Source organism: Bos taurus, chromosome 16 (assembly GCF_002263795.3).
Source record: "Bos taurus isolate L1 Dominette 01449 registration number 42190680 breed Hereford chromosome 16, ARS-UCD2.0, whole genome shotgun sequence".
Classification (NCBI taxonomy): Eukaryota; Metazoa; Chordata; class Mammalia; order Artiodactyla; family Bovidae; genus Bos; species Bos taurus.
In genome coordinates, this window is record NC_037343.1 from 5,966,081 (window position 1) to 5,993,094 (window position 27,014).

Consider the following 27,014-nt stretch of genomic DNA (forward strand, 5'->3'; position numbering starts at 1 on the left):
TTTAACCCATTGTAAAGTGAAAGTGAAGTCACTCAGTCGTGTCTGACTCTTTGCGACCCCATGGACTGTAGCCAACCAGGCTCCTCTGTCCATGGGATTTTCCAGGCAATAGTACTGGAGTGGATTGCCACTTCCTTCTCCAGGGGATCTTCCCAACCCAGGGACTGAACCCTGGTCTCCCACATTGTAGACAGATGCTTTACCGTCTGAGCCACCAGGGAAGTTTTAACCCATTGTATTACATCTCCAAAAAGCAACTGCTCCAAGAAGCAGCTCTTGTGATTGCCATCCCTTCAAGTTTATGTCAAAAAAAAAAAAAAAAGCTGGCCATCATCTTTTACACTCTCCTGTCTCAAACATTTTTCCCTGGGATTCCAGCAACAGTGACTAAATTCCCAGATTCTATTCTCCCTTCATCTCAGTCATTTCTTTCCTGTTTGCAACTTGATATTTTTCCTGTCACTTCACTATTTCACTTAAAATGCTGCACTGATTCCCAAACTAGTCTGCATAAAAGCCTAATCCTTCAGCATGGTGTGTGCCGCCCCTCAGAACCTTGGACTGCCCATATTCACTCCGTCACTGACTTCTTCTCTGCCTGCATCCTACATTAAGGCCCCTGAGAACAATGGGAACAAGAGGCTTCATGCTCAGAGGCCTCAAGACCACTGGTCCTTCCTCTCCATCTGACTGATTTGCTTTTCCCTGCCTCAATTCATCTAAAGATTCTCATTCTTCCTTTTAGACATGTTTGGCATCATACCACTTACAAAGTCACTTCCATTTTGCTTGTTACGAGAAAATGGTATACGAAACATGAGTCCCTTCACCATTTGCTCTTTCTGACAACCAACATTTAGTAACGTTACCTGCATTTACTACCAGGAAAATATATCACAAATCTATCCTCTGCTCTACATCACTTCAGCCAAGCATTTATCTAATCACACTTTTTCACCCTGTGTGGCTTCTTGAGTCTTCTCTTGTCCATCATAAGCACAGCATACTAAAAAAGTACAAACAGCCTTCAAAAATCCAAATAAAATGATATCATTCCTTTTCTTAAAATTCCCTATGACTTTTCAACAATCATAAAATCAATCCAAGTGTTAATATGCCTTGAAATATCCTAGATCATCTTTCCTTTGCCTCATGTCAGCTTCAGCTCATAAAATCCTCTCTCATTGAGTAGAATCTGCCCACCTTCATATTCTCCAAATATTACTTTGTTGCCAAACGTTGCACATAACTCTTCCCTTGACTTGGGACACTCAAGATACACTCAGCTTTCCAGAGACTGAAGCCCTGTTTCCAACCCTGGAAAAAACACATCTGATTGGCAAACATAAAAGAGATCCATGTCATTGTCCTCAGAACTTATCAAAGCACCTGCCAAAACCTGTAAAAGTTAACATTCAAGGTAGGAAGGTACAAACAGAAACACGGGAGAAAAATATTTGAAGAAGTTGCAAGACCCTGTCATTTTGGTACTGAGTGAGTCATTGGACTTTAAAACTTCCCCTCCTTTCAGGTTATATTATAGTAGAAGGAAGCATCGTTCCTTAAAGATGATTCTAGATTAGTGTAATCTGATAAAAATAAAACACTCTGACAATTACTGTTAAATTTTGTTTATCTTGAAGGAAAGAACATCTGGAAAAGAGCGCTTACCATAGCATGCAGCTTTATCAGACCAGCCGTCTTGACCACATACTATGGAGCCTGTGGTGTGTCCATCTTGGTTCTCATACCCATGGAGACATTCGTAGTCCAGCCTGTCGTTCAGCCTGAACCATGTGCCATCACTTTTGGCTCTGGCATTCTCAAATACTGGCCTGGCACAGGATTCTAGGGGATAATGGGATTGTGATTTCATTTATAATATTATTTAGTGGGCAATTTTGTTGAGTTTCATCTCAAGGGAAAAGGGCGTCACCAATTAGTATGTACTAATCATAAAAAATAAAAAAAAAGAATACCAATTATATATCACTGCCTTGAAGTAATTACTGAAAATGAAAAAAAGTGTGTTTCTATGCAACATTTTTCTCAACACTTAATGTCCCTGAATTATTTATTTTATGAACATGTTCCTGAGTTGTTGTACTTATGCATTTTTCCAATGCTAGTATTAAAATAAGCCATTACATAAGTATTATACATAACAGCAGTTTCTGAATTAATATGCCAAATTTATTAGCAGTTGTGACATATTTGCCAGAGAAAACTTAATTGAAAAAAGTAATTTTAAAAAGGCAAGTTAATTTTTAAAGATTTCATAAAATTTTTAGAATTCACATGCTCATTTTACTTTTCCAACTATATTTCTAATGGTTGTACATTCTTTTATACTTATCAAGGTTGAATACAGACATAGTTCTATTCTTTATAGCTATTCACAAGAAAATATGTTAACAAACAATCTCAGTTTTCACTAACACCATAGACTGATATTAATAAATGTTTAAATAATGTACTTCAATTTCATAATATGAGAAAGCAAAATTATACTAATAAAATATAATAATGGAGACTTTTTCATAAAAAGAATGTTAGAATGGAAAAGTTGTCATATATTAAAATAAAAAGTTTGTTATGGGGCAACATTTTTCATTTTGAGGATGTAGTGTCTATAGCAAGACTAGGCATTGGAAAAAGTCAAATAAAATCAGTAGAAATGGATATTATAAAACCCACTTCACTTAAAGTGAATATGTAAAATATAACTTCAAAAATATCACCATGTAGCTTTGGGATGAATAAGACAAACTCATAATTGTTCTTAGGATATCTTCATAAACATCTATGTGGTGCTACAGGAAAAATTTTCAGCACAGCAGAATTTGGTCCTCTCCAAGTGTTTCTCTGTCTCCTTAACTAGATGTTTGTGAAGATCTAAGAGAGAACTTTTCACAAGGATATCTACAGTAGAGACTCAATATATGAATTATATATCATATTACTTGAAGCTTATGCACCATGTTCTCACATCTTTGCTTAGAGAGACAACTTTTAGGCTTAGGAGGAGAGACTCTGGCTTAAGAGTCTCCTAAATTAAAAGCAGATGCAATCAGCATAAAGGTCTCAGCTAAAAATAAATGAATTCATCCTGGAATAGAGTTAAGGCTCTTAGTCAAATCAGTTTTTAGTCACAGGATGTGACAAAACCTTGAAAGAAAGGGTGTAATGATATTCTACTCCACTAGTAATTAATCATAAAAAAGCAAAAAAAAAAAAAAAAATACATTTTCCAAAGATTTGTAATTGATCTTTTCAAATAACAGCCATGAAACCACAAAACTACTTCATATAACCCTACTCCAGCTAAAATGAAAAAAAAAAAAAAAGAACGAATGAAAGAAAGAAAAAGGGATAAAAGAATAAAGTTAAAAAGTACTTCTGTATAATTAGCATCAGGATAAAGAATACTAAGATAATGAATTACTTACTAATGCATACAGGTTGAGTTGACCATCCATTTTGCAGACATGTAATTAATCCTGAAGTCTTACCATCTGCTGTTACATATCCTGGTTTACACTTATATTCTGTTTGTTTATTTAGGGGATATGTAAAGGTAGATTCAGACAAAAATCCATTCTCAATCCTTATATTGGATTTTGAACATGTTTCTAAAAGGGAGAAAGCATAAAGAAAAGGTAAGCATATATTTGATACGCATTTCATAAAGACTCAAATAAGGTAATGATACAAAAAAGGGGAGTCGCTTATGACTATAAACCAAGAAAACTTCTAATCATTGAAGGTCGTGTGTAAGAGAGAGAGAGAAAAAAAAAAAGCAACTATGAGTTTCCAAAGATATTAAACCAAAACACTTGATTTCTATTTTCTAGAACAAAGCAAGATTTAAAATACTCTGAATCCCTTCTAAGAAATTATTAGAAATCTGTTTGTCTAAAGGATCTGGAATCCCACAGCATGTCAGAAATCTTTTAAGCAATGGGTTTCCTTTCCTGGGACTTGTTGAAAGTATTGTCTAGTCTGGATCTCTTACACAACCCAGAACACAGATCAGGTGATGATCACAGAACCTTCCACCATAGTGACCCCAGCCTTTGTCTCTGAGAACTTGAAATGCTGTCATCAAAACTGAGTGCTTAAAGCCATATCAGTACATGGAGTTCAATGAAGATGACAAAGATCAATACATCCATTCATTTTACTAAGGACAAAATATTGATCCTTCAAACCATGAATAACTAAACTTGGAAAAGTACAATTCTGTCACCTACTAGACATCTTCATAGAATTCAGCTAATTTTTTTAGTACTTCACGGATAAAGAAGAAATCAAAAGAGAAAACTGAATATTTTGAATTGAATGAAAATAAAACCATGATAATTAAAGTTTTACATGATTTATGAGATGACACAAAAGTGTGCTGAGGGGAATTTTAAAATTACATATCAATAATAGTAATGATAAAGATGAAAATCAATAATTGCTTTTCCTTAAAACTGAAAATAGAAAAGCAAACAAGCCCAACACATACAATTTGGAAACACTGCAGTGATATTAGTAAGAGAGTGGAATAGGCCATTTTGACCCCTCCTTCCCTCCACAGACACACTGAATTAACAATTATGTGTGTATCAGCTCCTTCGATTCAAAATAGAAACAGTAGATGAGAAGTTCTGCATTCAAGGCAAGTGAGAAACTGCCAAAATTCTAAGTGGCAGAGAAAACTAAGACACATTCCTGCAATAAAATCCATGCAGCAGAGGACCATACAATTTGAATTGAACACCCAACTCCCAGCTTCTCCTGGAGGAGCAAAGAGTTTGATCCACAATCTAGATCTCTGATTTTGCAAATGCTAGTCCAGCTTCCAATTTACCTGCCTCTGGGAAGCCTAGGATTTCCAACCTCCTAGGATTACAGAAATGAAGTGGCAGTTATGAATCTGTACCAGCACTTCTCAGAGGTCTTCTCTTAGCTTAATGAAGAGAGAGCAACTCCCAGTTTCTCCATGGAAGGAGTCAGACAGCACATCTGGACCTTCATCTTTTCCAGCTCTGCCTGAGGAATTGGCTTCTAACTAACCTGTCCTTGAGAGCTGATGAAACCCAAAATTTGCATTTGTGCCTGGGGACTACAGAGAGCTAAATCATGGTGCAGAAGGCACAGGGTTTGAAGTAGCATGCAGGCATTAACCACAGCTCCTTTCCCCAAGTCAGTGCAGAGTGAGCTAGGTGATAAACTCCAATTGCCTGTTCCACCAAGTATTCTGACTTACAGATCACTGCATACTCTCAACTCCTGGAGGAGGCTGACTACAAACCCAGAAGTTTGGATGAGCAGAGAGGTTAGAGAGGTAACCAAAATTCTGGCCAAGCTGATTGAAAAGGCTGAATTCTGGAAAGGTTCTACTTCGGAGGCCAATCTGTGAAGACTAGGATAAGTGGATGTTTAGTCTAATGCACAGATATCAACACAGAGAGTCAGGAAAAATGATCAACTGAGAAGTATGTTCAAATGAGAAGAACAAGATATCCATTGCTTTTTATCCTGACCCAACAACAGAAATTCGACAACCACCCACAGCAATCCTGACTTGGAATAAGGTGTGGGCTCTATATCATACACTGAGATCCACGATGGCGGAAGAGTACATCTCTCTCCACGGATACATCAGGAATACACCTCCAGACACAGAAGATCTTGCAGAACACCAGCCGAGAACCTGACCACTGGAAAAGAATATATAGAACCAGGCAACATTCAGCAGGACAAAGGAAGGAGGGCAAAAAAAGAGGAGAGTGAGTAGAACTGGATCTGCCTCTGGGGTTGGGAACTGAAGCAGGGACAGAGGTGCATGGGAGGGCAAATATTTGCGACAGAGGTGAAGCACTGAGACTGTTGGAGAGTGAAGCAGCTGACCAGTGAGAGTCTGAATGGAATGAGGATCACACAGACAATCCTTGCCACAGATGTACCTACACCAGACAAGGATGCAAGTCCCCTAGAAAGTGCTTCAGGTTGGAGCTGGAACATAGAGATTGGAAAGCAATCCCATGGCAAGGTCTACTGTTGACTGAAGGGAGATGGTGTGAAGGAACCTGAGAGAGGACAGTGCAGTGGGAAATGCTTATGAAGCAAAGCCAGCTAACCTGGAGGCAGCGTGATACTGCTGAGTCAGACACCGAGGATGGAGTCATCTCTATAGCCTCTCTCTCTGCACATATCAGCACCAGACAGCTGAAACAACACAGGGAGGGTGGCCCTTTAAAGACCTGATGTGCAAAGCAACACAGAAGGACCCCAGCCAGGGTGATTTTTAAGTCCCTGATGCGATGAACAACAGACAATGACCCCAAGTGGGGGGCCTGTAAGCGCCTGAAGGGGTCAAGCAACAGAGAAGGACCAGCCAAAGAGGCCCTCTGATGGCCAGGTGCCAGAAGCTACAAAAGGACTCTAATAGGATCATTGCTTCTACAGATGAGTCAGTGGTTTCCCTGCACGCTTGGCACTGCCAGGGTTCCCATAATTCAAGCAGCTGTGTCACCTCCATGCTCAACCCTCTCTGGGCAGAGCTGTCAGAAGCTAGAAAAATCCCTTATAGTCATATACCTCCTGTGACAATAGCCACAGCTATGTATCCGGCGTTGCCATGGTCCCTATTATCCAAGCTCCTGTGTCACTCCGTAGCTCAATCCCACAAGGACAGAGCAACCAGAGGCTACAAAAACCCTAAGTGCATCATATTTTCTGCTGTCCTACCCAGTGGCTCCCCTTAGTACCTGGTACTGCCAGGGTTCCTGCAATCCAAGCAACTGCACCACCTCCACATTCAGTCCTCCCTGGGGCACACCCAAGTCCTCCAGGGGAGCCTCAGAAGTAAACTCCTATGGATGACACATATGCGACGGTGGAGATAAAACCACAAGTGAAATCCAGGGGCAGGTGTCTAAGGAATAGAACCAAAACATTCCCACCAGTGGTACAAGCTGAAGATTGAATCCGCATGATCACCTGGCAGACTTTGTATCTATGGAATATATAAAGGACAGTGAGAGTTCCTGAAAAAGAAAACTCACTAGCACTGGCAGATGTGGACATCAGAGCAAGAACATGCAAGAGTAGGACCAGATTAGAGTCTGAGCTGCAGCCACAACAGGGAAGAGACCAGCCCAGAACCGAAGGGCATCCTAGGGAGGTGAGGTAGACTGTGACTCACATTGAGGAAAAGGATGCTGACAGATGAGCCAAGAAAAATATTTATTATTCTTATATTTTGATTGATAGTTGCTACTGGGTTTTTAAATTTTTACTTGTTTTTTGCTCTCTGTTGTTCTAGCTGTTGATTTTAGTACTACAATTAAATCTATTTACACTTTTGAGAAAATTTTTTAACCACACATTTAATTTCCTTTAAATACTTCTGCCTCTACATTGGTCTTTTGTGGTTTTGAGGGTTGTTTTCCTCTTTAATTTTCAAAGCTTTTAAAAAATATATTATCACTATTTTTTCACATATATTCTTTTGCTTGCTTTTCTTATTCTTTTTCTGTTGTTGTTTTTCTTTAATACATGTAAAACTTCTTTGTCTACCTCTATTTAAATTTGCTTCTCTAGCCTTTCTTTATTTTTTCCTTTTCTCGCTTTTCCTCATTATGTTTATTAGTCTGTTTTGCTTTAGTTGTTTTATTCCCCAGTTGACCTATGGCTTTGGTTTTGTTTTCCAGTTTATGCTTTTAGTCAGATTTATTAATAACTAGTTGATATCATTCTTACTTTCCTATGCTCACTGGATCAATCTCTTCTACTTTTATTTTTTTCACTGTTTTGATTTTGTTTATGTGTGTATGTATGTGTGTATATTTCCCATGTTTTTGTTAGTACTTGCCTGATTTTGTATCTGCCATTTTTCTGAGGTTTGTAGTTCATTTCTTGTTTTAATGTGTTTGTTTTATCCTCTTTAATGCCATTACAAACCACCTGTGGTATCTCACTTCCCTGGCCAGAGATCAGGCCCAGAGCCTTTGCAGTGGGAGCACTGACAGACTCTAGCCTGCCATAAAACTCCTAACCCCAGGGAGTATTTATTAGTGAGAACTCCCATAAAGGCCTGCACTTGTCTACACCTGGCATCACCCAACTGCCAGCAGCACCCAGTGTAGGATCCCTCACCCAAACAACAAACAGGATAAAAACACAAACCCAGTCATCAGTAAACAGAATTGCCACCTCATACAGCCCTGCCCATCAGAAGGAAAAAAAAAAAACTTACTCATTTCACCAGAGTACAAACAAAGGTCACACCAAAAAGAAGCCTACACAAACCACTGGCACAACCTTACACAGCAAGAACAGAAACTAAAAGGAAGGAGGAATTCGACCTGAAAGCCTGAGAAAAGGAGACATTAAATGCAAACGAAAAAAAGAAAAAAAAAATAAAAGGTAAAAAAAATATTGCTCAATGAAGGAACAAACTAGAAGCACACAAGACCAAAAAAAAAAAAAAAAAAAAAACGCTGAGGAAATAGTTCAAATACCTGAAAAAAAATTCAGAATAATGATGGTAAAGATGTTCCAAAACCTTGAAAATAGAAGGCATAAAATGCCAAGAAGTGATCAACACAATTAACACAATTACCAAGGATATAGAAGAAATAAAGAATAAACAAACAAAGATGAATAACACAATTACTGATATTAAAAATACTCTAGAAGGAAACAATAATAGATTAACTGAAGCAGAAGAATGGAACAGTGAGCTGGAAGGTAGAATGGTTGAAATAGTTGCTGATGAGCAGAATAAAGCAAAAAGAATGAAAGTAATTGAGGAGAGCTTCAGAGACCTCTGGGACAGTATTAAACACACCAGCATTTGAGCTATAGAGGTCTCAGAGGAAGAAGAGAAAAAGAAAGGCACTGAGAATTTTTTTGAAGATACTATAGTTGAAAACCTTCCCAGCATGGGAAAGGAAATAGTCAATCAAGTTCAAGAAGCACGGAGAGTCCAATACAGGATAAATCCAAGCAGAAACATGTCAAGACACATACTAACCAACAGAGATTAAACACAAGGAAAGAATATTAAAAGCAGCAAGCGAAAAGCAACAAGTAACACGTAAGGGAAAAGCCATTCAATTAACTGCTGATGTTTCAGCAGAAATCCTGCAGGCCAGAAAGGAATGGCAGGATATATTTAAAGTACTGAAAGGGGAAAATCTACAAACGAGATTACTTTACCTGGCAAGGATTTCATTCAAAATTGATGGAAAGTTAAAACCTTACCAGACAAGCAGTAGTTAAAGAGATTTTAGTACCACCAAACCCGTTTTACAACATATATTAAAGAGACATATAGGCAATAAGCATAAGACAAAGGAAAGACCTTACAAAAAACCGAAAACAATTAAGAAAATGCTAAGTGGGGGGCGGTCTTAAGATGGCAGAGGTATAGGACGGGGAGGTCACTTTCTCCCCCACAAATTCATCAAAAGATCATTTAAATGCTGAGCAACTTCCCCAAAACTACTTCTGAACACTGGTGGAGGACACCAGGCACCCAGAAAGGTAGCCCATTCTCTTCCAAAGGAGATAGGACAAAATATAAAAGCCAAAAAGAGAGACAAAAGAGTTAGGGACAGAGACCAGTCCTGGGGAGGGAGTCGTGAAGGGGGAGAAGTTTCCAAACACCAGGAAACCCTCTCACCAGTGGGTCTGTGGGGAGTTTTGGGATCTCAGAGGGCAGCGTTAAGTAAAAAAAGAAAGAAAGTGAAGTCGCTCAGTTGTGTCCGACTCTTTGCAACCCTATGAACTGTAGCCTACCGGGGTCCTCTGTCCACGGGATTTTCCAGGCAAGAATACTGGAGTGGGTTGCCATTTCCTTCTCCAGGGGATCTTCCCTACCCAGGGATTGAACCCAGGTCTCCCACATTGTGGCCAAATGCTTTAACCTCTGAGCCACCAGGAAGAGGGCAACATAACAGAGAGGGGAAAAAAAAAAAAAAAAAAACCACAGAATACGTGCCTTAACCAAAACTCCAAGCAGAGAAATAGCTCAGATGCTCACGTCTGCCACCAGCAAGTGGGGGAGGCACTGTTGCATTGCTTAGGGTTAAGGACCAGTCCTGAATGCCCTGAGGACAATCTGAGGGAGCTAACGTGAAATAGCAACCCAAACTGTGGAACAGACAGAGAGAGGGAAAAAAGAGAGAGAGAGAAAGAAAAGCTCTAACCTAAGCCACATCCTGGCCCGCTCACAGAACAAAGGATTGAGCAAATGCCAAAGGAGAGCTAGCAGGCTGTCGACCAGCTCCTCCCCCACACCAGATGCAGAGAGGCAGGCAGGCGACAGCCAGAGCTGGAAGGCAAGGGGCAATTTTGGCCCCAGAGATGGCATCCTCCACCAAACTGGGAGCAGGCTCCCCGTTGCAAACCAAGTTTTCCTGGGATATTGGATGGTTGACATCTGCCAGGAGGGTTGCAACCTGAGATCAGCCCCCTAGAGGAGACACATGGCACACCTGTGACGGTGCTCTTGCGGAACACCCAGTAAACCGAGCGAGTGGGACCAGAGAGGTGATAAGACCCCCTGCACACCTGGGACAGTGTGCTCACCAAGCACCTGGTTGCCTGAGCTCCTTAGACCTGGGAAGGGCACAAAATGCAGGCCCAGCCGAGTCTATGCCTTTGTGGAGAACCTGAAGCTGAGCAGCTTAGACCTGGGAAGTGCACACAATGTAGGGCCCGCTTTGGAAAGTTCCTCTTCGAAGCAACCTGGAGTCTGAGCAGTGTAGACAGGGAAAGCACAGGCACCATGAGCTAGGGTAACCCAGTGTGATCCATACACTGTGAGCACTCCCCATACACACCAGTGATATTTGTTTGCAGTATTCCTCCCTCCCCACAGCACGACTGAACAAATGAGCCTAAAAAAGTGACCACCTTCACCCTCTTGCATCAAGGCGGAAATTAGACACTGAAGAGACTTGCAAACAGAGGAAGCCAAAATAAACAAGTAACAGGGAGCTGCTCTCAAAGTGACAGGCACAACAGATTGAAACCCTGTAGTTAGCATTGACTAAGCACTGGAGGGGGCCTATAGACCTTGAAAAGAAGTATAAGCTGGAACAAGGAACTATCTGAAACTGAACTGACCCCATACTGCCCTCAACAGCTCCAGAGAAATTCCTAGATATATTTTTACTATTATCTTTTTTTTTTTAATTTTTCAGTTCTTCATTACACCTTTAATTTTCATTTTTATAACCTACTATTACCTTGCAAAAAGACCTTATTTTTAAAGCAAATTTCATATATGTATTTTTTTATAATTTGTGATTGGTTTTGTATTTTTGATGTATTTTTCAGAGTCTAACTTCTACACTAGATTTTTAATCTTTGCTTTTTGGTATCTGTTATCAATTGTGTACCTTTAAGAATCTAATCTTCAATATCCATTTTTACTTAGGGGTGTAATTACTGGTTTGTTTGCTCTCTCCTCTTATAACTCTACCTATTGTCCCCCAGGTCACCTCTATCTCCTCCCTCCCCATATGTTTCTCTACTTAACTCTGACTGTCTCTGGGTGTTCTTGGCTGTGGAGAACACTTAAGGAACTGATTACTGGCTAGATTGGTCTCTCCCCTTTTGACTGCCCCTTTTCTCTTCGTGGTCATCTCTATCTCTCTTCTCCCTCTTCTCTTCTCTATTTAATTCCATGAACCTCTCTGGGGGTTTCAGAGGAGGTCTGAAACCTGAAACCTCTCCTGGTCACTTCTATCTTCCCCCTCCCTCTTCCCTTCTCCATGTAACTGTGAACCTTTCTGGGTGTCCCTCACTGTGGAGATTCTTTTCACCATTTATCTAGATGTTTCATCAGCAGTGCTGTATGGATGGAGAAGTCTTGAGGCTACTGTAAGACTAAGACTGAAAGCCAGAGTTAAGGGGTTTAAATCCAAAACTTGAGAACACCAGAGAACTCCTGACTTCAGGGAACGTTAATCAACAAGAGCACATCCAAAACCCTGCATACCTACACTGAAACCAAGTTCCATCCAAGAGTCAACAAGTTCCAGAGCAAGACATACCATGCTAATTCTCCAGCAACACAGGAACATCGCCCTAAGCTTCAATATACAGGCTGTCCAAAGTCACACCAAACCCAGAGACAGCTCAAAACTCACTACTGGGCACTTCACTGCACTCAGAGAGAAGAGATTCAGCTCCACCCACCAGAACACAGATGCAAGCTTCCATAACCAGGAAACCTTGACAAGCCAAATGACCAACCACACCCACAGGGTGCAACCTCCACAATAAAGAGGAACCACAAACTTCCAGCGTACAGAAAGGCCACCCCAAAAAGAACAATCTAAACAAAATGAAAAGGCAGAGAAATATACAGCCAGTAAAGGAACATGATAAATCCCAAAAAAATCATACAAAAGAGGAGGGGATATGGAGTTTATCTCAAAAATAATTCAGAATAATGACAGTAAAGATGATCCAAAATCTTGATAACAAAATGGAGTTACAGATAAATAGACTAGAAATGAGGATTGAGAAGATGCAAGAATGTTTAACAAGGACCTAGAAGAGATAAAAAAAAAAAAAGAGTCAATCAATAATCAATAATGCAATAAATAAGATCAAAAGAACTCTGGAGGGAACCAACAATAGAATAACTGAAGCAGCAGATAGAATAAGTGAGGTGGAAGATAGAATGGGTGAAATAAATGAAGCAGAGAGGAAAAAAGAAAAAAGAATTAAAAGAAATGAGGACAACATCACAGACATCTGGGACAATGTTAAACACCCCAACATTTGAATTATAGGAGTCCCAGAAGAAGACAAAAAGAAAGGCCATGAGAAAATACTTGAGGAGATAATATTTGAAAACTTCCCTAAAATATGGAAGGAAATAGCCACCCACATCCAAGAAAGCCAGAGGGTCCAAAACAGGATAAACCCAAAGTGAAACACCCAAGACACATATTAATCAAATTAATGAAGATCAAACACAAAGAGAAAATATTAAAAGCAGCAAGGGAAAACCAACAAATAACACACAAGGGGATTCCCATAAGGATAACAGCTGATCTTTTTACAGAAACTCTTTAGGCCAGAAGGGATTGGCAGGACGTACTTAAAGTGATGAAAGAGAAAAACCTACAACCCACATTCTATACCCAGTAAGAATCTCATTCAAATATGCAGGGGAAATGAAAAGCTTTACAGACAAGCAATAGCTGAGAGAATTCAGCACCACCAAACCAGTTCTTCAACAAATGACAAAGGAACTTCTCTAGACAGGAAACACAGAAAAGGTTTATAAGTAAGTAAGTGTTAGTCACTCAGTCGTGCCTGACTCTTTGCGACCCCATGGACGGCAGCCCATCAGGCTCCTCTGTCCATGAGATTTTCCAGGTAAGGACACTGGAGTGGGTTGCCATTTCCTTCTCCAGGGGATCTTCCCAAACCAGGGATCGAACCCGGGTCTCCTGCACTAAAGCCAGATTCTTTACCAACTGAGCTACAAGGGAAGCTATAAAGGTTTATAAACTCAAATCCAAAACAACAAAATAAATGGCAACGGGATCATATTTAACAATAATTACCTGAAATGTAAATGGATTGAATGCCCCAACCAAAAGACAAAGACTGGCTGGATGGATTAAAAAACAAGACCCACATATATGCTGTCTACAAGGGACCCACCTCAAAACAAGGGACACATACAGACTGAAAGTCGAGGGCTGGAAAAATACATTTCAAGCAAATTCAGACCAAAAAGGCAGGAGTAGCAATACACATACCAGATAAAATAGATTTTGAAATAAAGGTCATGAAAAGTGACAAAGAAGGACACTAAATAATGATCAAAGGATCAATCCAAGAAGAAGATATAACAATTATAAATATATATGCACCCAACATAGGCAGACCACAATATGTAAGGCAAATGCTAACAAGTGTGAAAGGGGAAATTCACAGTAACACAATAATAGTGGGAGACTTTAATATCCCACTCACACCTATGGATAGATCAACTAAACAGAAAATTAGCAAGGAAACACAAATTATAAATGATACAATGGACTAGTTAGACCTAAGAATATCTATATGACACTTCACCCCCAAACAATGCATTTCACCTTTTTCTCAAGAGCACATGGAACCTTCTATAAGATAGATCACATACTGGGCCATAAATCTAGCCTTGGTAAATTCAAAAAAATTGAAATCATTCCAGGCATCTTTTCTGATCCCAACGCAGTAAGATTAGATGTCAACTACAGGGGAAAAAAAAAAAAAAACTATTAAAAATACAAATATATGGAGGCTAAACAACATGCTTCTGAATAACCAACAAATCACGGAAGAAATCAAAAAAGAAATCAAAATATGCATAGAAATGAATGAAAATGAAAACACGACAACACAAAACCTAAGGGATTCAGTAAAAGCAGTGCTAGGGGAAGGTTCATAGCATTACAAGCTTACCTCAAGAAACAAGAGAAAAATCCAATAAATAACCTAACTGTACACCTAAAGCAACTAGAAAAAGAAGAAATAAAGAACGCCAGGGTTAGTAGAAGGAAAGAACTCATAAAAATTAGGGCAGAAGTAATTGAAAAAGAAACAAAGGAGACTATAGCAAAAATCAACAAAACTAAAAGCTGGTTCTTTGAGAAGATAAATAAAATAGAAAAACCATTAGCCAGACTCATTAAGAAACAAAGGGAGATGAATCAAATCAACAAAATTAGAAATGAAAATGGAGAAATCACAACAGACAACACAGAAATACAAAGGATCATAAGAGATTACTATCAGCAACTTTATGACAATAAAATGTCTAACCTTCTTAAAAATGTCTTAAAAAAGTCTAACCTTCCAAAACTGAACCAGGAAGGAAGATAAAATCTTAACAGACCCATCACAAGCATGGGGATGAAACTGTAATCAGTGATCTTCCAGTAAACAAAAGCCCAAGACCAGATGGCTTCACAGCCGAATTCTACCAAAAATTTAGAGAAGACCTATCCTACTCAAACTCTTCCAGGAAATTGCAGAGGAAGGTAAATTTCCAAACTCATTCTATGAGGCCACCATCACCCTAATACCAAAACCAGACAAATATGCCACAAAAAAACGAAAACTACAGATCAATACCACTGATGAACATAGATGCAAAAATCCTTTAAAAAAATCTAGGAAATAAAATTCAACAACATATGAAAAAAATCATACATCATGACCAAGTGGGCTTTACCCCAGGGATGCAAGGATTCTTCAATATTCACAAATCAATCAATGTGATACACCACATTAACAAATTAAAAGATAAAAACCATATGATTATCTCAATATATGCAGAGAAAGCATTTGACAAAATTCAACATCTACTTATGATAAAACCCTCCAGAAACCATGCATAGAAGGAACATAACTCAGAATAATAAAGGCCATATATGATAAACCCACAGCAAACTTTACCCTCAGTGGTGAAAACTTGAAAGTATTTTTCCTAAAGTCAGAAACAAGAGAAAGGTCCCCACTCTCACTACTACTATTCAACATAATTTTGGAAGTTTTAGCCACAGAAATCAGAAGAGAAAACAGAAATAAACAGAATCCAGATCAGGAAAAAGTAGTAAAATTTTCACTGTTTACAGATGACATGATCCTCTACATAGAAAACCCTAAAGACACTACCATAAAATTACTAGAGCTGCTGCTGCTGCTGCTGCTGCTAAGTCACTTCAGTCGTGTCTGACTCTGAGTGACCCCACAGATGGCAGCCATTGCAGGATATAAAATTAACACACAGAAATCCCTTGCACTAACAATGAGAAAACAGAAAGAGAAATTAAGGAAACAAGGAAACGGTTCCATTCACCAGTGCAATGAAAAGAATAAAATAGTTAGGAATAAATCTTCCTAAAGAAACAAAAGACCTATATATAGAAAACTATAAAACATTGATGAAAAACTCAAAGAACACAAATAGATGTAGAAATATACCATGTTCATGGATCAGAATTATCAATATAGTGAAAATGAGTATACTACAAAAAGCAATCTATAGATTCAATGCAACTCCTATCAAGCTACTAATGGCATTTTTCAGAGAACTAGAATAAATAAATTCACAATTTGTATGGAAATACAAAAAAATCTCGAATAGCCAAAGCAATCTTGAGAAATAAGAATGGCACTGGAGGAATCAACCTACCTAACTTCAGACTATATTACAAAGCTACAGTCAATAAGACAGCATGGTACTGGCACAATGCCAAAAACATAGATCAATGGAACAAGATAGAAAGCCCAGAGATAAACCCACGCACCTATGGAAAACTTATCTTTGACAAAGGAGGCAAGAATATACAATGAAGAAAAGACAATCTCTTTAACAAGTGGTGCTGGGAAAACCGGTCAACCACTTGTAAAAGAATGAAACTAGAACACTTTCTAACACCATACACAAAAATAAACTCAAAATGGATTAAAGATCTAAATGCAAGACCAGAAACTATAAAACTCCCAGAGGAAAACATGGGCAAACCACGTTCTGACCTAAATCACAGCAAGATCCCCTATGACCCACTTCCCAGAGTAATGGAAATAGAAGAAAAAATAAACAAATAGGACCTAATTAACCTTAAAACTTTTGCACAAAGAAGGAAATTATAAGGTGAAAAGATAGCCTTCATAATAGCAAATGAAGCAACTGACAAGGAATTATTCTCCACACTATAAAACCAGCTCATGCAGATCAATTTACAGAAAAATAAATGACCAAATCAAAAAAATGGGCCAAAGAACTAACAGACATTTCTCCAAAAGACATACAGATGGCTAACAAACATATGAAAAGATGTTCAACATTACTCATTATCAGAGAAATGCAAATTAAAATCACAATGAGGTACCATCTCATGCTGGTCAGAAAGGCTGCTATCAAAAAGTCTACAAACAATAAATTCTGGAGAGTATGGAGAAAAAGGAACCTTCTTACACTGTTTGTGGGAATGCAAACTGGTACAGTTACTATGGAGAACACTGTGGAGATTCCTTAAAAAACTGGAAATGGAACTGCCATATGATCCAGCAATCCCACTGCTAGGTATACACACTGAAGAATCCAGAATTGAAAGAGACACATGTACCCCAATGTTCATCATAGCACTGTTTACAATAGCTAAGACATGAAAGCAACATAGATGCCCATTCACAAATTAATGGATAAGAAAGCTGTGGTATGTATACACAATGGAATACTACTCAGTGATTAAAACATGCATTTGAATCAGTTCTAATGAGGTGGATGAAAATGGAACCTATTATACAGAGTGACGGAGAAGGCAATGGCACCCCACTCTAGTATTCTTGCCTGGAAAATCCCATGGATGGAGGAGCCTGGTAGGCTGCAGTCCATGTGGTCACTAAAAGTCGGACACGATTGAGCGACTTCACTTTCACTTTTCACTTTCATGCACTGGAGAAGGAAATGGCCACCCAGTCCAGTGTTCTTGCCTGGAGAATCCCAGGGACAGGGGACCCTGGTGGGCTGCCGCCTATGGGGTCACACAGAGTCAGACATGACTGAAGCGACTTAGCAGCAGCAGCATACAGAGTGAAGTAAGTCAGAAGGAAAACACCAGTACAGCATATTAAGGCATATATATGGAATTTAGAAAGATGTTAATGGTGACCCTATATGTGAGACAGTGAAAGAGACAGGATGTAAACAACAGACTTTTCAACTCTGTAGGAGAAGGCAAGGGTGGGATGATTTAGAGAATAGCATTGAAACATGTATATTATAACATGTGAAACAGATTGCCAGTCCAGGTTCGATGCATGAGACAAGGGGCTCAGGGCCAGTGTACTGGGCTGACTTTGAGGGATTGAATGGGGAGGGAGGTGGGAGGGGGCTTCAGGATGGGAGACACATGTACACCCATGGCTGATTCATGTCAACATATGGCAAAAACCACTACAATATTGTAAATTAATTAGCCTTCAATTAAAATAAATATATTAATTTTAAAAATGCTATAGGAACATACAGCATTATATTATATTATAATAGTAAAATGCTAATTGTAATATATAAATAATTACTTTAAATGTAAATGGATTAAACTCTCCAACCAAAAGACACAGATTGGCTGAATGGATAGAAAATAAGACCCATATATAGGCTGTCTAAAAGAGACCCACTTCAGACCTAGAAACACATACAGATTGATAGTAAAAGGATGGAAAACATATTCCATGCACATGGAAATCAAAAGGAAGTTGGAGTGGCAATTCTCATTTCTGACAAAATTGACTTTAAAATAAAGAATATTATACAAGATAAAGAAGGGACATTATATAATGACCAAGGGATCAATCCCAAAAGAAGACAGATTTCTAAACATCTATGTACCCAGCATAGAAGCACCTCAGTACATAAGGCAAATACTAACAAACGTAAAAAGGGAAATTGACAGCAACACAATCATGGTAAGGGATGTTAACACCCCAGTTATACCAATGGGCAGATAATCAAAACAGAAAATTAATAAGGATCAAACCCAGATCTCCCGCATTGCAGGCAGACACTTTAACTCTGAGCCACCAGGGAAGATCTCAACAAGGAAACACAAACCTTAAATGAAACAGTAGACCAAAGGGACCTAATTGATATCTTTAGCATTTTCCACACAAATCCAAAAGAACACACTTTCTTCTCAAGTGTGCTTGGAACATTTTCGAGGATAGACTATATTGGGGCCAAAAATCAAACCTCAGTAAATTAATAAAAATTGAAATTATGAAGCATTTTTTCTGACTACAATACTATGAGACTAGATACCAATTACAGTAAAAAACACAAACACTTGGAGATTAAACAATATGTTTTTACATAATGAACAGGTAACTGAGGAAATCAAAAGGGAAATCAAAGAATTCTTGAAACAAATGACAATGAAAACATGACAGCTCAAAACCTATGGGAAGCAACAAAACAGTTCTAAGAGGGAAGTTTATAGCAAGAAAAAAGAAAAACATCAAATAGACAACCTAACTTTACACCTAAAACAACTGCATAAAGAAGGACATTAAAAAAAAAAAAAACAAAGTTAGTAAAAGGAAAGAAATCCTACAGATCAGATCAGAAATAAATGAAAAAGAAATGAAGGAACATTAGTAAAGATTAATAAAACTGAAAGGTGCTTCTTTGAGAAGATAAACAAAACTGTCAAGTAGTCGAATCCATCAAGAAAAAATGGGAGAAGAATTAAATCAACAAAATTAGGAACGAGAAAGGAGAGGGTAACAGACAACACAGAAATACAAAGGATCATAAGGGGCTACTATGAGCAACTATATGCCAATGAAATGGACAACTTGAAAGAAATGGATGTATTCTTAGAAAAGTTCAATCTATCAAGACTGAACCAGGAAGAAATAGAAACTATGAACAAGCCAATTACATGCACTGAAATCGAAAATGTGATTTAAGAAACTCCCCAAAAATTGAAGCACAGGGCCAGAGAGTTTCACAGGTGAATTCTCTCATACATTTCGAGAAGAGCTAATGCCTATTCTTATCAAACTCTTTCAAAAACCTGCAGAGGAAGGAACGCTTCCAAACTCATTCTACAAGGCCGTTATCACCCTAATACCAAAACCAGACAAAGACAACACGAAAAAGAAAAGTACAGGCCAATATCATTGATGAAAATAGATGGAAAAATCCTCAACAAACTCTAGCAAACATAATTCAAAAATACATTAAAAAGATAGCACACTATGATCAAGTTGGGTTAATTGCAAGGATGCAAGCATTCTATAATATACTTGTGTATATCCATCAACGTGATATACCATATTAACAAACTGCAAGATAAAACCATATGGTCATCTCAATAGAGGCAGAAAAAGCTTTTGAAAATATTCAGTACCCATTTATGGTAAATACTCTTCAAAAAATGAGCAAAGAAGGAATCTACCTCAACATAATAAAGGCCCATATATGAGAAACCCAGAACAAACATTATTCTCAAAGGTGAAAAACTGAAAGCATTCCCTGTGAGATCAGGAAAAGACAAGGGTGCCCACTCTCACCACTATTAGTCAACATTGTTTGGAAGCCCTAGCTACAGCAATCAGAGAAGAAAAGGAAATAAAAGGAATCCAGATTGGAAAAGAAGAAGCAAAACTCTCATTGTTTGCAGACAGACAATATTATACACAGAAAACCCTAAAGATATGTTCAGAAAATTACTAGAGGTAATCAGTGAATTTAGCAAACTGACAGCATACAAAATGAATACACAGAAATCACTTGCATTCCTTTGTACTAACAATGGAACATCAGAAAGAGAAATTAAGGTATCAATACCATTTACCATTGCACCAAAAAAAAAAAAAAGAAAATGAAAAAGACAACCCACTGAATAAGAGAAAATATTTGCAAATCATATATCTGATAAAGGATATTTTATCCAGGGTACATAAAGAACTCTTACAACTCAACAATAAAAAGACAATTTGATTTAGGAAAAAAAAAAAAAAAAGAATCAAATGCCTAGGGAAAAAACCTAAGGAGACATAAGAGCTGTATACAGAAAAGTACAAGACGTTGAGGAAAGAAATCAAAGACAACATAAACAGATGGAGAGATATTCCATGTTCCTGGGTTAGAAGAATCAACATTATGAAAATGACTATACTACCAAATATAATCTGCAGATTCAATGCAATCTGTATCAAAATACCAATGTTATTTTTCACAGAACTAGAACAAAAAGACATAATTCATATGGAAACACAAAAGACGTGAATAGCCAAAGCAATCTTGAGAAAGAAAAATAGAGCTAGAGGAATCAACCTTCCTGACTTCAGAATGACTACAAAGCAATATTATCCAGACAGTATGGTACTGGCAGAAAAACAGAAATATAGACCAATGGAACAAGATAGAAAGCCCAGAGATTAAACCATACACCCATGAATAACTTATGTTTGACAAAGGAGGCAAGAATATACCATGGGGCAAATAGAGTGTCTTTCGTAAGTGCTGCTGGGAAAACTTGACAGCTACATGGAAAAGAATGAAATTAGACTACTTTTTAACACCATACACAAAGATAAACTCAAAATGGATGGAAAACACAGGCAGAACACCCTATGTCATAAATCACAGCAAGATCCTCTATGACCCACCTCCTAGAATAGTGGAATAAAAACAAAGATAATCAAGTGGGACATAATTAAACTTAAAAGCTTCTCCACAGCAAAGGAAACTATGAATAAGGTGAAAAGACAATGCTCAGAATGGAAAAAATAATAGCAAATGAAACAACTGACAAAGGATTAATTTCCAAAAGATACAAGCAGCTCATACAAATCAATACCAGAAAAACAAACAACCCAATCAAAAAATGGGAAAAAAGACCTAAACAGACATTTCTCTAAAGACCTAAAATGGCTAATGAACACAATATATATATTCTCAATATCACTATTAAAGAAATGCAAATCAAAACAACAATGAGATATCACTTCACACTAGTCAGGATGACCATCATCAAAAAGTCTACAAACAATAAAGGTTCGAGAAGGTGTGGAGAAAAGGGAACCCTCTTGCACTGTTAGTGGGAATGTAAGCAGATACAGCCACATAAAGAACAGTATGGAGAGTACTTACAAAGCCAGGAGTAAAAGTACTATATGACCCCCCAACCCCACTCCTAGGTATATATCCTGAGGAAACCAAAATTGAAAAAGACACATGTACCCCAATGTTCACTGCAGTTCCATTTATAACATCTAGGACACGGAAGCAACACAGATGTCCACAGATTAATAGATAAAGAAGATGTGCTGCATATATACAGTGGAATATTATTACTCAGTCATAAAAAGGAATGCACTTGAGTCAGTCCTAAAGAGGTGGATGAACATACAGCCTAATATACAGAGTGAAGTAAGTCAGAGAGAGAAAAGCAAATATCGTATACTAACACATACACATGAAATCTAGAAATGTTGTACTGATAACCTATTTGCACTGCAGCAGTAGAGACACAGACACTGAGAACAGACTTATGGACACGGCTGGCAGGGAGGAAGTAGAGGGTGGGATGTATGGAGAGGGTTAGCATGCAAACTTAAACTATCATATGTAAAATAGACAGTCAATGGGAATTTGCTGTATGACTCAGGGAACTCAAACCAGAGCTCAGTAACAACCTAGAAGGGTGGGATGGGCAGGGAAATGGGAGGGATGTTCATGTGGGAGGGGACATGGGTAAATCTATGGCTGATTCTTATTGATTTTTGGTAGAACCCAACATAATACTATAAAGTAAGTATACTTCTATTAAAAATAAATAAATATAAAATAAACAACCACCCACCCCCATAATTCCATATGCCAGCAGACCCAGGAGGATGCTCGCTAATGCATGCATGAGGTAAAAGGCAGACAGATCTCTGTCTTGACTGTGATGCCTACAGTGGCTCATGAACCATCATATTTCCCTCTCAGCTGCACTCCAGGAGTCCTGGAAAACCTATCTTAAAAATTTTTGCATGGAGATAAGTCCTTCTGTGAAACTCCAGGTATTGACAAGAGCACCTCTGTCTGCTTCATTCACACACCCTTCTACCCTGTGGCCAGATCCCTGTGGTTACAACTGACTCAGAGGGAAGACCAACCTTTGACAGACGACCAGTGAGCTTGCACAGAAATTTGACTTAAATCTGTGGCCCAGAACAGGAACACAAGATTAGTACCACTGAAACATGTATATTATCATATGTGAAGCGGATCGCCAGTCCAGGTTCGATGCATGAGACAGGGTGCTCAGGGCTGGTGCACTGCAATAACCCTGAGGGACGGGATGCAGAGGGAGGTGGTAGGGGGGTTCAGGATAGGGGACACATGTATGCCCAGGGCTGATTCATGTCATTGTATGGCAAAAACCACTACAATATTGCAAAGTAATTGGCCTTCATTTAAAATAATAATTTTTTAAAGTAAAAAAAAAATTAAAAAAAGATGTACTGCTACTTTGGGGGAAACAAAGGACAGGCTGTAAGTACCATTTCTGGTGCGCTAATTTATCTAGACAAGACACAGAAACACAGAAATTCTGACAAAACAGAGATTAGAAGTGTCAGCAGGTGCCACTATAGAAGATCTGAAATAGTTGCAGAGTCTCTAGCAGGGTTGAAGGAAGTTGTCTCTCACCCAAAGGAGACTAGAACTTTAATTAGAGAAACAGCACCACAAAACTTCAAGGAACATGAACTCAAAGTATCATGACAGCAACAAAGTATAAAAATCTTCAGTATTCACATCCAGTTGGTGATGTGTGATTTATCCAGTGAAGAATGCAACCTAGATGTCCATCTGCAGATGAATGGATAAGAAAGCTGTGGTACATACACACAATGAACTATTACTTAGCCATTAAAAAGGATACATTTGAATCAGTTCTAATGAGGTGGATGAAACTGGAGCCGATTATACAGAGTGAAGTAAGCCAGAAGGAAAAACACCAATATAGAATATCAACGCATAGATATGGAATTTAGAAAGATGGTAATGACAACCCTGTATGCAAGACAGCAAAAGAGACACAGATGTATAGAACAGTCTTTTGGACTCTGTGGGAGAGGGAAGGGGGGATGATTTGGGAGATTGGCATTAAAACATGTATAATATCATATAAGAAACGAATCTCCAGTCGAGGTTCGATGCAGGATACAGGAAGCTTAGGGCTGGTGCGCTGGGATGACCCAGAGGGATGGTATGGGGAGGGAGGTGGGAGGGGAGTTCAGGATGGGGAACACGTGTACACCCGTGATGGATGCATGTTGATGTATGGCAAAAGCAATACAATATTGTAAAGTAAAAAATAAAATAAAAGTTAAAAAAAAAAAAAGAATTCAAAATAGCCATTTTAAATAACTCGGTGTGCTATAGAAAATACAGTAAGATACTTGAACAAAAGCAGGAAAATAAACAATGGACAAAACAAGCAGTTTAATAAAAATGTACAAATCATAAAAAAAAAAAAAAAAAAAAAACAGAAACTCTGGTGCTGAAGTTTCCAAGGATGAAATGAAATAATTCATTAAAGAGCATCCACCACAGAGTCAAAAAGGTAGAAGAATCCGTGAGACAGATGATATATCAAAGTTATCTTGTCCAGGGAGATTAAATTAAAATCACAGTGAGGTACCATCTCATGCTGGTCAGAAAGGCTGCTATCAAAAAGTCTACAAACAATAAATACTGGAGAGTATGGAGAAAAAGGAATCTTCTTACACTGTTTCTGGGAATGTAAACTAGTACAACCACTATGGAGAACAGTGTGGAGACTCCTTAAAAAACTGGAAATGGCACTGCCATATGACCCAGCAATCCCACTGCTGGGCATACACACTGAGCAAACCAGAATTGAAAGAGACACATGTACCCCAGGGTTCATCGCAGCACTGTTGATAATAGTCAGGACATGGAAGCAACCTAGATGTCCATCATCAGATGAATGGATAAGAAAGCTGTGGTACATATACACAATGGAGTATTACTCAGCCATTAAAAAGAATACATTTGAATCAGTTCTAATGAGGTGGATGAAACTGGAGCCTATTCTACAGAGTGAAGTAAGCCAGAAAGAAAAACACCAATACAGTATACTAACGCATATATATGGAATTTAGGAAGATGGTAACGATGACCCTGTGTACGAAACAGCAAAAGAGACACAGATGTATATAGAACAGTCTATTGGACTCTGTGGGAGAGGGAGAGGGTGGGATAATTTGGAGAATGGCATTGAAACATGTATAATATCATATATGAAATGAGTCGCCAGTCCAGGTTTGATGCACGATACTGGATGCTTGGGGCTGGTGCACTGGGATGACCCAGGGAGATAGTACGGGGAGGGAGGAGGGAGGAAGGTTCAAGATGGGGAACAAGTGTATGTACCTGTGGCAGATTCATGTTGATGTATGGCAAAACCAATACAATATTGTAAAGTTAAAAAATACAATAAAATAAATATATTTTAAAAATAAATAAAAACAAAATTAAAAAAATTTTTTTAAATAAAAGAATGAAAAAGAACAAAGAAAGGCTACATGATCTATACTACATTGAAAACAGAACCTATTTGCAAATTATTGAAGTTCCAGGAGGAGAAAAGGAGATGAGGCAGAAAATATATTTAAGGAGTAATGTCTGAGAACTTCCCAAATTAAGGATGATATTTGAATATCTAAGTTCAGGAAGCTTACAGGTGACCAAACCAAATCAACTTAAAAAATCCTCTACAACACACATTTATAATAAAGTTGCAAAAATCAAAGAAAAATAGAGACGCCTTCAAGCAACATGTAGAAAAAACAAACAAGCTAACAATACAAAAACCTTGAAATTTGCTAAAGAGCCTTCATTTGGATCTTAGCAAATCTCTCAGCAGAAACCTACTAGGCCAGGAGAAAGTGGGATGGTTTATTCCAAGTGTTGAAAGAAAAAACTGCCAAAGAAGAATACTTGAAAATATCATTCAGAAAAGAAAAGAATATAAAGATTTCACCAGACCAACAAATATTGAGGAAACAGAACACAATTAGACCTTCCTTGAGGAAGGCATGGCAACCCACTCCAGTATTCCTGCCTGGAGAACCCCATGGAGGGAGGAGCCTGGCGGGACCAGGCTGCCCACAGGGTCCCAAAGAGTCAGACACAGCTGACGTAACTGAGCAGGCACACAGACCTTCCTTACTGAAACACTAAAAGGAATTATTGAAGCTGAAGTAAAAGAATGCTAATTCATTCCATGAAAATACCTAGTACACTGGTAAATTTAAGTGCACATTCACATTCAGAACACTGCAGTACCTTGATATGGAATGTTAAACACAACTATTTAAGAGTTAAAGCACAGGAATATAAAAATTACTATATCTACAATTATTTTTTAATTAAGTACACATTGTAAAAAAAGGTAAATCATGACATCAAAAAGATAAAATGGAGAAGGGTAAAAGGAAGGAGATTTAATATGTGGTTGATGTTCATATATTATCAGCATAAAACACACTGCTCTCTCTGTAAGGTGTTTTATGTAAATCTCATGGTAAACAAAGCAAGAATCCATACTAGATTAAATGCATACTACTATAACAAATATCATGAAATCAAAGAGGCAAGCCATCAGAGGAAAGAAAAAATTAGGAAACTGTAAAAATCCTGTCTGAGTGTACTCCAAGAGTTGGTGATAGACAGGGAGGCCTGGCGTGCTGCGATTCATGGGGTCGCAAAGAGTCTGACACGATTGAATGACTGAACTGAACTGAAAATAAAAAAGATAATATTAATACATCCTTATCTGTCAATAATTACTCTAAATGTAAAGGATTGCATGTTTGCATGCTAAGTCACTACAGTTGTGTCTGACTCTTTGAGACTCAATGGACTGTAGCCCTCCAGGCTCCTCTGTCCATGGGATTTCCCAGGCAAGATTACTGGAGTGGGTTGCCATTTCCTTCTCCACTGTTTTCTTCTATCTCAATGAAATTCTTAAGCAATTACTTTGAATTACTTATCAGACAAATCGTCCATATCTGTTATTTGGGGTCAGTAACTGAAAAACTATTGTGTTTCTCTGTTAACATTTTAGTCCTTTGATGTCTGTGTCCCTTGAAGTCTCAGGTTGCTGTGTTTGCATTTAATGAAGCAGTCACTCCCTCCAGTCTTTACAGACTGACCTGGGGAGGGAAGTACACTGTCACATTGGTAGGGATTTTGAGACTTTTCAGACATTTTTTAAGGAGAAACCTGTCCCATGTACTCAATTACTCCTAGGAGAGAATTCTGAAACTCATATGCATCTATCAACGCAGCAAAGACAGTCTCTGTGCCGACAGTTTCCTGGCTGCTTCCTTGGGGCAATGCCAAATGCTCACATTCGTGAGCAGACCCATGGGGACAGGCTGGCTTCTAGATGTAC

General features: G+C 38.3%; 1 protein-coding gene across 4 annotated transcripts in view; it reads right to left on the reverse strand.

Annotated features, from left to right (window-relative positions):
* The window catches only part of LOC790886 (uncharacterized), a 147,735-nt gene that overhangs the window by 46,128 nt on the left and 74,593 nt on the right, over nt 1-27,014 (reverse strand). For 2 of the 4 annotated variants that reach the window (XM_024976665.2, XM_059875591.1), the window contains 2 exons: nt 3,450-3,632; nt 1,672-1,848 (listed from right to left, as the gene is read on the reverse strand). The exons of the other annotated variants lie outside the window; for them this stretch is intronic. In XM_024976665.2, coding sequence (XP_024832433.1) covers nt 1,672-1,848; nt 3,450-3,632 — 360 coding nt within the window. The remainder of the gene's footprint in view (nt 1-1,671; nt 1,849-3,449; nt 3,633-27,014) is intronic. 4 annotated transcript variants of the gene reach the window in all.